Source organism: Thalassophryne amazonica, chromosome 20, assembly GCF_902500255.1.
Source record: "Thalassophryne amazonica chromosome 20, fThaAma1.1, whole genome shotgun sequence".
Lineage (NCBI taxonomy): Eukaryota > Metazoa > Chordata > Actinopteri > Batrachoidiformes > Batrachoididae > Thalassophryne > Thalassophryne amazonica.
Window position 1 is genome coordinate 38,284,027 of NC_047122.1, and position 15,487 is coordinate 38,299,513.

The 15,487-nt window shown below is 40.8% G+C and overlaps 1 protein-coding gene across 1 annotated transcript in view; it reads right to left on the bottom strand.

Annotated features, from left to right (window-relative positions):
• LOC117502465 (myocyte-specific enhancer factor 2D homolog) overlaps positions 1-15,487 on the bottom strand; it is a 73,852-nt gene that overhangs the window by 13,817 nt on the left and 44,548 nt on the right. Inside the window, exons 5-7 of the mRNA XM_034161520.1 lie at positions 5,446-5,662; positions 3,479-3,535; positions 2,334-2,515 (exon numbers count right to left, since the gene is read on the bottom strand). Coding sequence (XP_034017411.1) covers positions 2,334-2,515; positions 3,479-3,535; positions 5,446-5,662 — 456 coding nt within the window. The remainder of the gene's footprint in view (positions 1-2,333; positions 2,516-3,478; positions 3,536-5,445; positions 5,663-15,487) is intronic.

The following is a 15,487-nucleotide window of genomic DNA, read 5'->3' on the forward strand; positions in this document are numbered from 1 at the left end:
TTTTTTCAAAAACTATATGGATTTGATTCATATGTTTTTACGTCAGCCAAGCTTGAACCTTTGTGCGCATGCGTGAGTTTTTTCACGCCTGTCGGTTGTGTCATTCGCCTGTGGGCAGGCTTTGAGTGAGCACTGGTCCACCCCTCTCGTCGTTTTTTCATTGCGAGGAAATGGCGGAATGATTTGGGCTTTTTTCCATCAGAATTTTTTCATTAACTGTTAGAGACAGGCAGCTGGAAACCATACGAAAAATTTATCTGGCTTTCGGTGAAAATTTTACGGGCTTCACAGAGAATAAGGAGTGTTACTACAGCTTTAAGGACGGCCCACAATGGCGCACCGCGCTCCGAGCCGCCATCGAGAGGCAGAACCCACCACATCATTTCTAAACGGATTGCTGTATGGAGCCGGGACCGTCGTGTGCAATTTCTCTGGTTATCACAAGAGCTGGACATCAGCCATTTTCCAGCAGCCATTTTTTGTCATGGAAAGCCACGCGGAGGCTTCGCGTGTCACGACCGATTCGCTGATGAAGCGAGACAAAGGAACACCTCCGTTTCGGAGTGTTAGAGGACAAGTTGGGACATGCCTATCTGCTTACCAGTCGATTGAGTATAAGAGAAATTGTGGAGAGCTGGGCACGTCCCACCTTGTCCTCTAACACTCCGAAACGGAGGTGTTCCTTTGTCTCGCTTCATCAACGAATCGGTCATGACGCGCGAAGCCTCCGTGCGGCTTTCCATGACAAAATCTCTTGTTAAAAGTGAAATCTGCCGGAAAATGGCTGATGTCCAGCTCTTGTGATAACCAGAGAAATTGCACACGACGGTCCCGGCTCCACACAGCCATCCGGTTAGAAATGATGTGGTGGTTTCTGCCTCTCGATGGCGGCTCGGAGCGCAGCATGCCATTGTGGGCCGTCCTTAAAGCTGTAGTAACACTCCTTATTCTCTGTGAAGCACGTAAAATTTTCACCGCAAGCCAGATAAATTTTTCAAATGGTTTCCAGCTGCCTGTCTCTAACAGTTTCTGAAAAAATCCCAAATCATTCCGCCGTTTCCTGACAATGAAAATCCACAGAGGGGGTGGACCACTCCTCACTCAAAGCCTGCCCACAGGCGAATGACGCAACCAACAGGCGTGGAAAAACTCACGCATGCGCACGAAGGTTCAAGCTTGGCTGATGTAAAACCATATGAATCAAATCCATATAGTTTTTGAAAAAAAATAAAAAGGTCAGTTACTTTTCTAACAGACCTCGTGTGTGTGTGTGTGTGTATGTGTATATATATATATATATATATATATATATATATATATATACATACACACACACACAGACACAGAGAGAGAGAGACAGAGAGATATAGACAGACTTTCCCCACAGTACTCAATTTTTTTGGGATGCACTTGTATATAGTGCTTTTTCTTCTGATGCAGACACTAAATGTGCTTTATAGTGATGCCTCACATTCACCCAGTCATACAAATTGAAGTCACAGTGTGCCAGGTGCTCAGCTGCATACTTGCAGTAACTTGGGGATTAAGGACCTTGCTAAAGAACACCTTAGCGACTTTCCTCTGTGATCAGAGAACCTGAATCTATTCAACCTCCAGTCACAAGCTCGCTTCTCTAACATTTAGGGCACCACCGACTACATTGATATAACTGCCTCTGAGACCTGAAAACACATATCATCAGTCCATCTACAATACCATCACTAGCACATGAAATATCGCTTCAATGACATTCAACTGCAGGTAGACAGCCTGTCATTCTTTTAAAAATTTAAAGTTGTTGCAGATTTGTTTTTTGACAAACATTATCAGTATGTCAGCAGGTGTTTACAGACATTTTTGTGACCTTACTAACTTTGCCACACTAAATGCTGAAAGTTTGGAGCGTTCATGCTCAGTGCAAATCTTTGCCCTCAAATCTTCAGTGAAGAATGACGAAAAAAAAAAAAAGTCACATTTCCTCTAGCACACCTTCCTGCTGATTTTTACTGTACCTAGTGAATATAATCTGGGCCTTGCGTAGAACTTCCCCTATTGGAAACAATTTTCCAATCTTGTTTGCTAGCTTACTATGGTGAAGAAAAACAAAAACAAAAAAACAGTTGCGCTGGTATTTTCATTTTGTTACTGCAACAGTATTCAGGAATGAGCACCAACCCAATGGGCCTCAGGACCTGTGTAGGACTTAAATTTCATATAAAATTAAAAATTTTCAATCAACAAGAGCTAAGACGAGTTTTGATGTTTTTCCAATTGTTTAACAATTAAAATGTTAAGAGACCAAGACAGCTCAAGTTAAGAGTGGTTAAGCTCACCATCTGCATGAGGCTCTTCCCACCCTGTGAGGTGATGACTCGTAGGTCTGGTTTGCGGCTGTTGACCATCTGGGGGCTGGGAGGAGGTGGTGGAGACTTGGCCGGAACTACTTTCCCCAGACTGTTGCCATTGGAAACAGTGAGGAGGCCTGGGGAGGCCCTGGCACTGGTGTATCCATTAGCTGCAGGAATATGGAGGTGAGAATAGTTTGAAATCAATAGCACAAATCAGCCAGGTGAATGTAGACAGCAGGATACTGACTGTGTTGACTCGTGTGCTCTCAAAGCTGTGCTAAAAATAATCCCCTAAACTGTTCTTTTTCCCATTATAATTCTATTCTTGGAAGTCTCTAATATGAAAGCCTGTCATCATGTGCAAAATAAAAATCTCTGTTGAGCCCGGGTCATGCCATGCAGGGCAAAAAGCAACAAATAAACAGCATTAATGAGAAGTGAATACAAGATGTAAAAATGTTTTGTTTTGGTTTTTTTTTACATTAAATTGGAGAATTTTATTCCTTCTAATGAAAAAATGTATGAAACATTTACTTGCAGTGTGTTCTATATTTCCACAAAGAATTGTGAGCCCCAAAGCAGTTTTGCATTTCATACCATACCATATAAAGAAACAAAAACATGTGCAGGCTGATTTACACTATGTATCTAAAATCAATTTCAGCTGCTAAAATAACAAATGTAATATTTAATAAAATTGGTCTATTAAACGTCTACACACATGGGGGGGAAGTCAAAGGATGTACGACTGTTGATATAACTGGTGGCGTCCCTGAGCCTGGTAGAATCTCCGATCGGAAAATGTACCAGTAGAGACTCCAATCGGAGAATCTACTGGCAGAATCGGAGACTCTACAAGTAGAGACTCCGATCGGAGACTCCAGTAGTAGGGACTCCGATTCTACCAAACCATTCATTGTCATGACAAGATGATATCTATACATAAAATGACAGTAATATCTTACTGTGGAAATGATAAAAATATGTCATATCAACTTCACATTAGAGTCATACCGTGCTGAAGAAAGCAAGCATATATATATATATATATATATATATATATATATATATATATATATATATATATATATATATATATATATATATGTGTGTGTGTGTGTAATACTTACGGACTGGACTTGGGCATCCTCCGTTTGAATTATTCAGGTCACCTCCAAGAAGAGCACCTGTTAGGCGAAAATAAAAAATATACGACATTACCACTTGGACAATCAGTATTTAAGAAACACACACACACTACTGTAAAAATGTAACATTTAATAAGCAGAAAAACAGAGCCTACGGCAGTTCCTGAAAAGGTGTAAAGCTTGAACAGCATACCTCCGAAATCATACACTTTAATATACGTCTTATACTTCAAATTGATAAATGGTGAAATTTTAAGGTAATGCACACTGATTTATCTATTAAATCAGGTGAGGGTAAGAGTAGTGGTGGGCACAGTTCAGCTAATCCGACAGCAGATAATTATCAAAGCTAATGTTTTTGCTATAGGATTAGCTTTTCAGATAAGTTTTAAAACCATCATTGGACCAATTATCTTCCGAAAAGTTTAATTCCAATAACATTTTCTTTGCTGGTAAAGTTTAACGGTCAAAAACGTTTGTATACCCTAAAATCAAACATTTTAGTCCGTTTGTTGTGCATTTCTAGCCATGGAACAGACGGGCTGCCTGTTGCTAATGACGTCATCATTAAGTGCAAAACATGATTGGCCGGTCGACGCAGGGAGCATTGTGGGTAGCGTAGTTCAGGTTCACTTTGCACGTTACAGTGCCTTGTCCACTCGACACAAAAACAAAACAGACAAATTTTAACATTATTTTATTTCTTTGTGGCTGTAATTTAATCGCCAAGACTCGGTGGGGGAGAGGAACTCTCATAGCACAGCTGTGTGTACAGAGGGAGGGACTTTTCTTCACGTTTAGACATTGGCTTGGATTTAACTTTTTGGTTAGCTGTACCCACCACTGGGGAAGAGTAAAATATTTCAGACTCATGGAAGAAATTCTGTGAGTGTTGGAGTAGGATAGGGCACCGCAGTCTCGTTTGAAGCTTGCGTGATATTGTGGGATTTGACCACTTATGGGGACAGCCAGTCTGGTTGTGCACTATATACACAGCATAACTTTACACGGAAAAACAGTGTACTGCTTTGTTTTTGGCTGCAAACCCCAAAAGCAGTTGACAAAAGTGTTTGGTTTTTTTTTTGGGGGGGGGGGGGGGGGGTTCGATTCCACTGGAGAAGGGAAGAGGAGGCAAATGGGAGACGTCGTGTTGTGTTAGCCTACACAGCTAACCAGAGTAGCTGCGTTCTTCCACCTGCAAAACCGCCTTGACATGTTTGTGCTCTGGGTCATGTCCACTTTCCACCGCATCATCACTTTTTCTTTGCATTTTCACTGTGTTTGCATGTAATTTGCCCAAAAACTCAGAAAATGCATGCTTTTAGAAAAATTACATCATATGCATCATATTTTGCCCCTTTAGCGCCCGCCCTCAAATGGGACTGCGGTGCCCAATTAGTTCAGAGCAAAAGAATGTGAACAGCTCCCACATGACTGAATTATTATATACAATGTTGAGTTCACAACAGTTTCTTTCTTTTTTTTTTTCCCCAGTTTGTCTGCCTCACTAACTGGTGTTCATTAATATATTTTCACAGCGTTTCATGCTGAATCCTGTGCATGTACAAATTAGCTACCTTTACCATGACATAAATGACAGTCCTGGAAGACAACTCTTACATTTATGCAGACTGGCTGGAATCTAAATAGATCTACTAATAAATTTGCATGCCTTATATGGCAACTACATACTGTGACTAACTACAAGGATAAAAATGTGAAGTCAAAGCAGGGGACAGATTTTATAGAATAGTGTAGTTAAATTCCATATGGAAGCTACTGTAAATATGACATTTATTCTTAGGACAAGCAAAGCTTTATCAAAAAATATCCTTAAACAGCCCAGGAAGAGACAGACTTGTGGCTTGCTATTTGCCCTGGCATTTGTTAGTCTATAGATGTTTTAAAGCATGTCAAACTCAAACAACAAAATCACAAATTCCACTCACCTGCACTAGCTGGTCGCTGTGGCAACCCCGGAGACACCGTATTTCTCTGAAGAGACTGTTGCTGTGGTGACAACAGGTGGGTATCTGACAGCGAAGACGATGTTACATAGGAGGTAGTTACCAGTGCGTTGCCAGGGTTACTGAATTGCAGTGTGCTTTGATTGGATGCTTGGACTGTAACTGGCATGGAGAATGTTGGAGGCGGAGCCGTAGACTGCTACAAAATATGAAGACAGAATTTCACACTGAGCGCTTATTGTACAATTTGTGATTACAGCCTTATGTAAACTCATGCACTGACATATTATGCAGCCCAACTACAATCTCCTAAGTCAATTTAAGTTTGACTTCTTTGACATATCTGACTTTGTTCCAACTATATAAACCACAATGCCTCTACCAGATGGTCACCATATTCCCACTGATAAATTTCGCAAATTTCTTCCAGTCTAAATTTTTTTAAGAATTCCACCACAAGGGCAGCATCGATTCCATTTTTCCTGTATTTAGGTTTATTTAAAGGAATGGAAAAGTTAACATAATTTATGAATGGGTTGGTAGATTATGATATTGAGAGCCCATATGAAAGTTGTAGGCATGTGTGATCATTTATGTTAAAGGTATGAACATTTTTTGTATGGCTCGTCTAAAGCCACCAGCAGGCTGCCATGCCATCTGCTATAACAGCGATGTGTGACGTCACATGGGCACAGAGGTTCAAAACTCCGCCAGTATCGCTCTTCAGTATAGAAGGGGCAAAGCAATCAACATCCGCAAACAACATGGCGTCAGATAGCGAATCAGAAGCCAACGAGTACGAATTCCTCGTAGATTCTGGTGGCTTACAGCTGTATGAGTTTGAACCAAGGCCAGGGGAAGATGATTCTCGTGATGAATTAGAAGAAGCAGCAAGCTCATCAGATCCTGAAGCTGAGGAGGTACAATGGATGGGCAACACGCATTGGTGTCAATGTAAATGCTGTGATCATACATGGCTGAAGCAGGCGAACGAGTGTCTATGGTGCCACAAATGTGTGAAAACTCCAACAGAATTAGGTTAAGTCTGGGAATGCAGATCTGTCTGTAGGTAGTGTAGTGTGATGTGCAGCTTTCTGTGCCCATGCTACGTCACAGCAGTTCCACAAGCGATCTGGGGGATTTTTTGTGATTGGTTAAAATTGTGTCAATGGCAGCGTTTATGAAATCGTCGATGATGAATCAATTCTGCTTAAATGCCAACTTTCAGAGGTGGATATTTCAGTTGTAAAAGCTCCTTATTTTCATTGATGCCCAATAATCTTTAGTTTATAGCACAGTCTATCTTTCCAGCTGTATTTTATCAGTGAATTTTCTCTGCCTTTAATATGCATCAGTGTACTATAACTGATTTAACTGGAACATACAACCAAGTATTATCAGCATATAAAGTAACAAACAACAGCAGTGAGTACATCCATAAATGTCAAATACTTTAAAACTGTATCACCTCTCTCACATTCTTTGTGTTGACAAAAGAGCATTTCCTTTAATGAACAAGTGTCAACATTTTAGAAAAAAAAAAAATTGAAAACACAGTCCTAAAGTAGAAGCTCAAAGCAACAAAAGATAACACACCTGTGATCAATAAAACAAAATAGTTTTAGGAGTGTGTGTTGCATAACAAGATAAATGTAACTTGGAACCTGTATCGAATCGTATCTTATTCTGATATACAAGTACCATGATACTGTGGTAAAATCAGCTACTCCATGAAAGATATGTTGACTAAGGCCTAATGTCTATATGGGGCTTTTTTTCCCCCGTGGCAGAAAAGCTATGACCAACAAACACTTATTTTATTGAACTTAGAAGCAATGCAGTTACTGTAAGGTGATACAATTTAGAATTTTTTGACAATTAGCTGAAACTACAAAAAATTAAATTGTTGTTCTTGCAGCTAAAGTTGATGTCCATTCAATGTCAATATTTTGTAAAGCCCTATGCATCAAATATTTCCAGTGCTTTCAATGGTAGTTTGAATGAACGCAATCCCATACAAATCACTGGAACTAGAAAATAGTTTTAATCTCCTTAACTAGTTAAAATTTGCCCTACAAATCAAAGGTAATGATAAATCTCAAATTAGTTGCATAGTTATTGCTATGTTTTTAACTGATACTGATGCATAATGATAACAAATGCACAAAAATGTAGAAGTAAGAGGGAAAGACATCACTTGGTATTTTGTCAGAAAGTACAGAAAGATTCTTTGGTCAATTATGGGTTTGGTGACTTACTCCATAACGTTTAAACAGAACATCCAAGTCCTCTGTAGTTTTACGAAACTTGTCATCATTTAAAGGACTTTGGTCAATAGAGTCTTCACCATCAGGCTCTGGACTGTCACAGCCATTGAATCCTTTCTTCCTCAATGTCTACAAAAGACAAAGTCACAGAGTTAATGGTGGTAAAAAAGGACTATGTAACTTTTTTAATATTACATTTTGCATAACTAGTAATGCAACTACGACACACATTTACGGGACTGACAGTAATGAGCAGGCCACGTGGTTAGTGCGTGTGGTTTCAGTGCAGAAGGTTCCAGGTTCAAACCCCACCCGTGTCACATTTCTCCATGAAATGTGGAGTTGCATCAGGAAGGGCATCCGGTGTAAAAACTGTGCAAAAATCAACGTGCAGGCCCACCTTGGATCTGCTATGGCGATCCAGAGTGAAAACAAGGGAGCAGCCTAGGGGACGGACTTTATTCATTTTTATTGTTATTCTGGGGAAACCCCATAAGCCTAGAGGGAATGCTGCCAGTTGTTGTAAAACCACCTGCTAGCCAGGATACACCACAGCTGTTGAGTGACTTCTTAAGTTATTTGCCCCCTCAATTCTCACTGGTCCTGGTGTGTTTAGCTTCTGTAGGACCAGTCACAATTTTACCAGATGAGAGAGAGAAAACAAAACAAAAACATACACTGAGCTTTAAAGTCATGAGAGTGTCAACACCAACCTTTTGTACAGATCAGGGGTTTTTAAAGTGTGGGAGAGTGAGCGTCCCTCAGAGAACAAATGAATAGCCCCCCCCCCCCCCCCCCCCCCCCCCCCCACACACACACAATTTCAACATCTTCGTGTGTTTCTTTTTATTCTTTTACACATCTTGAACACATTTTAAATATATTTATGTGTTTAAGTAGCTGTCTGCGCATTTACACATTTTACAGCCTTTGTAAACAATTTAAACATATTTTTAAAGAATTTTCTATTCTTTCACACATTTTATACCATTTTCAAACATTTTAAACATGTTTTTAAAAAACTTTCTATTCTTCTATGAGAGAGAGAGAAAGAAAATCGATTAATGTCCGAATGGCGATTCTTATTTATTAAGATTCTGAATCGATCCAAAATGTCCAAGAATCGATTTCTAAAAAGCATTTTTTTAAAACATTTTCTTGCTTACTCGCTGCGTGCGTTTGTCAGGCAACGGCTTCCGTACTACAGCATCCCCACGAGGGGAGGGTCTGGCGTGCTTCAAACATTCGTGAGCTGCAGCTTAGCATGGCGGGCGAAGAGCTAATTCAGTCAGCACCGTCTTTGCTGAAGGCAAATGTTTGAGCGCATTTTGGATTTTATTATTTGCTGCGTAAGAAGGAGCTTGACATGACTTATGCAGTGTGCAAAATCTGCAAAATGAACGCCAAGTACTTCGGAAACACTTTGCAAGCCCACGCTACGTCATCACCCGGAGCTAAAAGAAGTAGAGCAGCGGTCTCTGCCGACTACTGACCAGCGCTTCACTAAACTGCCAGCCAACTCTGAACGAGTAAAGCAGATGAGTAAATTTACATCTCGAATCACTTGATTAACCTTGTAAAGCTGCATTTTCTTAAACATTTTTTAAGTAATAACTATTTCTCAGAGCTCTTTCAATTGAAAATCGATTCTGAATCGAATCGTCACCCCAAGAATCGAATTGAATCGTGAGTTGTTGTACGATTCACATCCCTAATAACTAACATTTTAACATAAATAATATTAATTAAACTTTTATACATATTTAGTCTCTCATCTAGTGTCACCTCTTGTTTAGTGCGAGCAATGAGTCTGGGTCTTTGACACGCACAGGCGGCTGATGCGGGGATGCACTATGGAGAAGAGAAAATGAAGATCATCCTCTACTTTCTTCTTTTTGGTTGCCCCAAACTCTGTCTTCTCACTGGTAGATTTGCGCACTAAAAAATTCTCCTTTTGCTTCTGGCATGTTAGCTAACAATGTTTTCTTTTTCCCTCCTTTTTTTGTTAACAGTGTTTACAGTTATTTTTTTGCACCACCCCCCCGAAGAACTCTGGCGCCCCCCAGGGGGAGCACGGCCCACAATTTGAAAACCACTGGTATAGATTGATTTTGGATTAGTTAGTGTCAACAACACAGAATTTTGAATTGATTCTTTGGTTTATAATTTCATTATGCTCTGCTACCATCTGTCAACCATCTGAATTATTACTGTAATTATAAAAATGTTGGAAAAGGACTTTTTTTAAAAATAACTGTTCAAAACCCTGGGTACATGACTTCTTTACCTCTATGATATCTGCATTAGTCCGGCTCTCGTGAGGCTCGTTGTACTCAGTGTATTTGAGCAGGACCTTGTCCATGTCAGTACTAGCATACTGGAAGAGCTTGTTAGCATGATTAAAGATGATCAGGGCAATCTCACAGTCACATAGCACGCTCAGCTCATAGGCTTTCTTCATCAAGCCAAACTTTCGTTTTGTGAACGTCACCTGGAAGGAGAAAAACGGCACAGAAAGCTGAGAAAGGGGAACCAAAGAGCAGAAGGTGCAAATAACAAAACATGACCATGTGTTAGATAAGCAGACAGACTAACTGAAATAATGGTGACAGTTTGAACTGTGCAGCATTACCACATTAAACTGCATATAGTGATCACATTCTACTGTAGACTTCCTCTGATTTCTCACTTTTCCAGTTGCTGCAGTTTCTTTAAAGTAAATGTATTGCTAAGTTGGCACCGCGTATGCCTCTGTGTTGTAGTGTGCACTCTTTAGCTTGTTTTTGTATGTTACTTTTGTGATTTGCAACAGTTCTCGGATCTCTTTCACCCACACAGAGCTCATGAAGATCAGGGGAACAACGCCAGCGGATTTGTTTCCCGTTTTTCTCATGTCTTCAGTGGATTTACTGGGCATCTTGGCCAAAGGTGCCCTCACCCTGGCCCATGCACTGAAACGCCAGAAGAGGGGTAGACATGCCGGTGCGGTTGTGGGGCTTCGCCGACGCAGCCATCGCACAGCGCTACCAAGCATATTCCTCTCCAACGTGCGCTCTCTGCAAAATAAAATGGACGGACTCCAGCTACTGGTGGGGAAAAACAGAGATTTCGCTACATCTGCAGTTTTGTGCTTCACAGAGACGTGGCTCTGTGGATCGATACTGGACTCTGCGCTGCAGCTGGCAGTGGTGGAATCTGTTTTGACATCAACGGTGGCTGGTGTAATGACATGACAGTGTTCCAACTGCACTGCTCTCCTGACCTGGAAACTTTTTTTATTAACTACAAACTGTTCTACTTGGCCTGAGTCCACCTCATTCATTCTGGTTGGTGTTTACATACCACAGCAGGCCAACGTGCAGGAGGCACAATGCACACTCGCCGACCAGATACTGTGTGTGGAGATGACTAACCCGAACTCTTTAGTTATTGTACTCTGTGATTTTAACAAAGGTAACCTCTCCCACGAACTCTCCAAATCCAGACAGCTTATTAAATGTCTGACCAGAGAGGAGAGAAATCTGGATCACTGTTACGCAACTGAACAATGCTTATCATGCCATCTCCCGTGCTGGACTGGGCCACTCTGACCATGCCATGGTCCACCTAATCCCTACGCACAGGCAGAAACTAAAGCTCTGCAAACTTGTGGAGCAGTGAGGCTGTGGAGGATCTTCAGGCATGTTTGGAAAACACAGGCTGGGATGTGTTCAATTAAATTAAGATTTTAAAACAAATTTAGGATGTGATCAGGATCTCATAATTACGAGAAAAGAGCTCATAATTACAAGATCAGAATCTTGTAATTACTAGAAAAGATCAGTGGCGAAATTGTTTTATAGATACAATTCTGTACTTCCAGTCCCTCAGTAAAGAAACGGGCTCAGGTCAGCCGATGATAACACATTGTAAAACATAAGTGTGGATTTCCCCTAAGGTGCTGCTGGAAGAATGTTCAGGGAGGAGCATAGAGCGTCTCGTCAAAATGAGACGTGTCTCGCTCCACTCCAGACTTCTAGCTTTCACTCACACAGCCGCACTGACCACTGAGGAACAAAGAGGGGCTCACTCCCAGCCAGGCGCATGCCAGTCTGGGTGGGCCGTGCCCCACCTCGCTGGAGGAGTTTCATTCATCCAGGAACAGTTTAGGGGAAAATCCACACTTTGTGTGCCTATAGAAGTGGTGTGCAATCACACTGCAGTGTTGGAGGATACAAACTGGCGGATTTTGATTATGACTCTGGAATTCTCATGCTTGTCTTTACTGAGGTACTGGAAGTACGGAAGCACATTGTATGGAAGTGATTCCAAAAAAAAGAGGAAAAATCTTAGTCGTAATTACGCAATCTTTTCTCGTAATTATGAGTGAATGCAATACACTTCCGTAATAGTAGGCCTATTAACAGAATTTAAAAACTGGTATAGAACTTGAAGTGCGCACCGTTTAACCAGCTCTTCCTGCTCCTTGGTCTATGTGCTTCCATGAATCGTTATTGCAATTGGTTGGTGGAGTCCAACTCTCTACCACAGGCCAAATTTATATAATTTATACCATCTACCACGAACCTCTAATCAGGACCAAAACATCAAGACACAAAAACCACTTCTTTTCATCCACAGCTGGACTCGTAAACAATGCCAGAGTCCCCCACTTCATCTGCCTCCTTCCTCCACTACCATAAAGTACAGATTGGTCATCCTTGCACTGAAAGGTAGTGTATATCTGTACTCCAAACACCTGTTTTTGCACTGTCCCATTCCTTTACGTTTTATTTATTTAACAGTGAATACAGTTTGTCTATTGACTCTCACTTCTTATAGAAGTATTTTTCTTTTCTTTTCTTCCTGTTTATGCACCAATAACACCAGTAGCTGGATTTTTGGACATTAAGCAAAATTATTTTTTGCACAGCTTGGGCAGAAAGACACTAGCTTTTCTCGTGCCCAAACCAATAGAAGCATGAGTTTTACGTGAAATTGCTGTGCTAGAAAAACATGCGTTCTATTTGGCCATTAGGATTGGCACCAAAAAAAAAAAAAAAAAGGTTCCACGGGTAAGCAGAAACTAACAAAGTGCACCAATAACACCAGATCAAAATCCTTGTATGTGCAGGCTTACTTGGCAATAAATTTGATTCTGATTCTAATGAGATGAATAAAATGATGAACAGCAAAGAGATTCTGCTTAGTATTGTGTATTTTCTTATCACAACGCATTAAGTAGCTGGAAAGCTATTTAAGGTGCCATATGACATAGTGAACAATATGAACTAACAGTAATGGCATTTGCTGCTGTTTAACATCAGGTTGTTTTAAAAACATATTATGTCACAAATATTAGAACAATAACTTACAAATGTAATTTAAAGCATTAAGCACTCACACCGATTACTTTCCTGCAACAACATACATCTGTGCCAAATGAAGGCAACTTGTGGAAAGACACAAGACACATTAAAAAGTGTGCTGGCAAGCATATGGAGGACTGGGAGCATAAGGTAAATTGTGGTATGATGAAACCACTGAACGTTTTAGCAGTGAGTCAAAGCATTTTGTTTGGAAAAATTCAGGCTCGTCATGCAGCCAACACAATCCAGACTTTGAAGTGGTTAATCTGTGTCTGTGGCAGAGACTCAGACTTGTGACAACAAAAGACAATAAAATTATGAATAAAAATTAAGTTTTGTAAATTTTTGCCAATTCTTGTGGACAACCTGCTTCCGAGGCCATAAAACTGTTCACAACATGCAGCAGAGGTGGGAGACAATGACCTTAAGAACAAAGCAAATAAACAAAAGAGCAGCTTCAGGACGAGAACAATTGACCAAAAACTGAGACTTGACACCCATACAAAACATGCAAATGTATTCCACACTGTACTGCATCTTCTTGAATATTATTTAGACAATTTAAGATCTGTAATTTTGTTCTGACACACCAGGTTAATGCCCATACACAAAATACTAATATATTTTTAGCATATGAAATCATTAAGATGGTGGTGCGCACAGGTACAGTGGTTCAAAGCTCCCCGCTATTTTGCACCTTTTTATGTTTTGTAAGTTTATTTATTCTTCACCTGACAAACACAGCAACCCCGTCTATAGCTGCTAAGACCTGATAAACACTGGATTTCAAGTAAAAATAGAAATTACAACCCCTGGCAAAAATTATGGAATCACCGGCCTCGGAGGATGTTCATTCAGTTGTTTACTTTTGTAGAAAAAAAGCGGATCACAGACATGACACAAAACTAAAGTCATTTCAAATGGCAACTTTCTGGCTTTAAGAAACACTATAAGAAATCAAGAAAAAAAATTGTGGCAGTCAGTAACGGTTACTTTTTTAGACCAAGCAGAGGGAAAAAAACTGCTCTGACGGCACAAAGTGCCGCAGAGCGACCTTTCTTCACTAAAACGCACAGGTAAGACCTTATATTTACACTGTGTGTGTGTGTGAATTCACACCGCATGAGGAGCAAAGCTTTCAGGAAATCAATTGACATTATCGACTGACATATCTGTTGTGTATTTGAGAACATTTATTTAACCCCCTACCACCCACCTCATTTTGGCTTGTCAGTGTCTCACAAATAAAAAGTGAAAATTTCCCATCAATGGGATATACAGGCTTAGAAGGGGTTTTAACTTTTTACCAGGTAGCACTTTGCAATTATTTTATTTTCCTGTATATATAATGTTACAATAAACAACAAGCAAATTTAGGTTTTGCATTTTGTTCCCATACTGTACCGAAAATGAACCGAACCATGAACTCAAAACCGAGGTACGTATCGAACCATGATTTTGTGTATCATTACATCCCTACCTAGCAGGCGTCGGAGGTGGCACAGGGAGAGTAAGTAGAAACATGGACCCTGGGCGGCCTGCTAGCTCAGCTAAGGAACCAATCGCACAGACCTCAGCTACCATCTATCTTCCTCACAAACACCAGATCTCATGCTAACAAGATGGATGAGCTGCAGTCACAGACTGCCTACAACCACTACATCCATGAGTGTTGTCTGCTGATTGTTAGCGAATCCTAGCTGCACCCACCTATCCCCAAACACCACAGTGGGGCTAGCAGGCTGCACCACTTACTGCTATGACTGGCATCCAGTAAGAGCATAGGAGGGGGACTCTGTGTTTTCATGCTTGAGGACTGGTGCTCAACAGCAGAGTAATAAACACCCACTGCTCACCTGACCAAGAGGCCATGTCTTTCTAGTGCCGACCCTTCTACCTGCCATGGGATCTAACTGTAGCCATTGTGTGAAAGCATGCCTACAGAGTAGGGCTGAAACGATTAGTCAATTAAATCGAATAATTCAATTACAAAAAAATGTTTGATGCAAATTCTGTGCATCGAAGCTTCGTTTAAACATTGTAGTACATATGCCAGGCCTGTGTGTGGTGCTGTAACGTGCCCATAAAAACAAACAGAAGAAGACTAGAGCATGCACTTAAGCCATGTAGCCCTAATCAAATTAGCACAATAGCTACAGTTTTCCAATGCAGCACACAGAGTAAAATAAAGCCTTTTAAGAGAAAAACGGTCCATGCTGATCATCTGAACAGCTACTGTGCATTAAAGCGAAGCAGTGTGTTTGTTTTTTTAAATAAAACACTTTCGTCCCTGCCTGCCTCTCGCTCTACGTGGGGAGTGGCTATTCGCACGGCGGCTGGTGGCTGCCTCTCTCTGCCCGGTGTGAGCAGCTCAGCACTGCCCTCACATAGCTCTATACCCGGCCACAC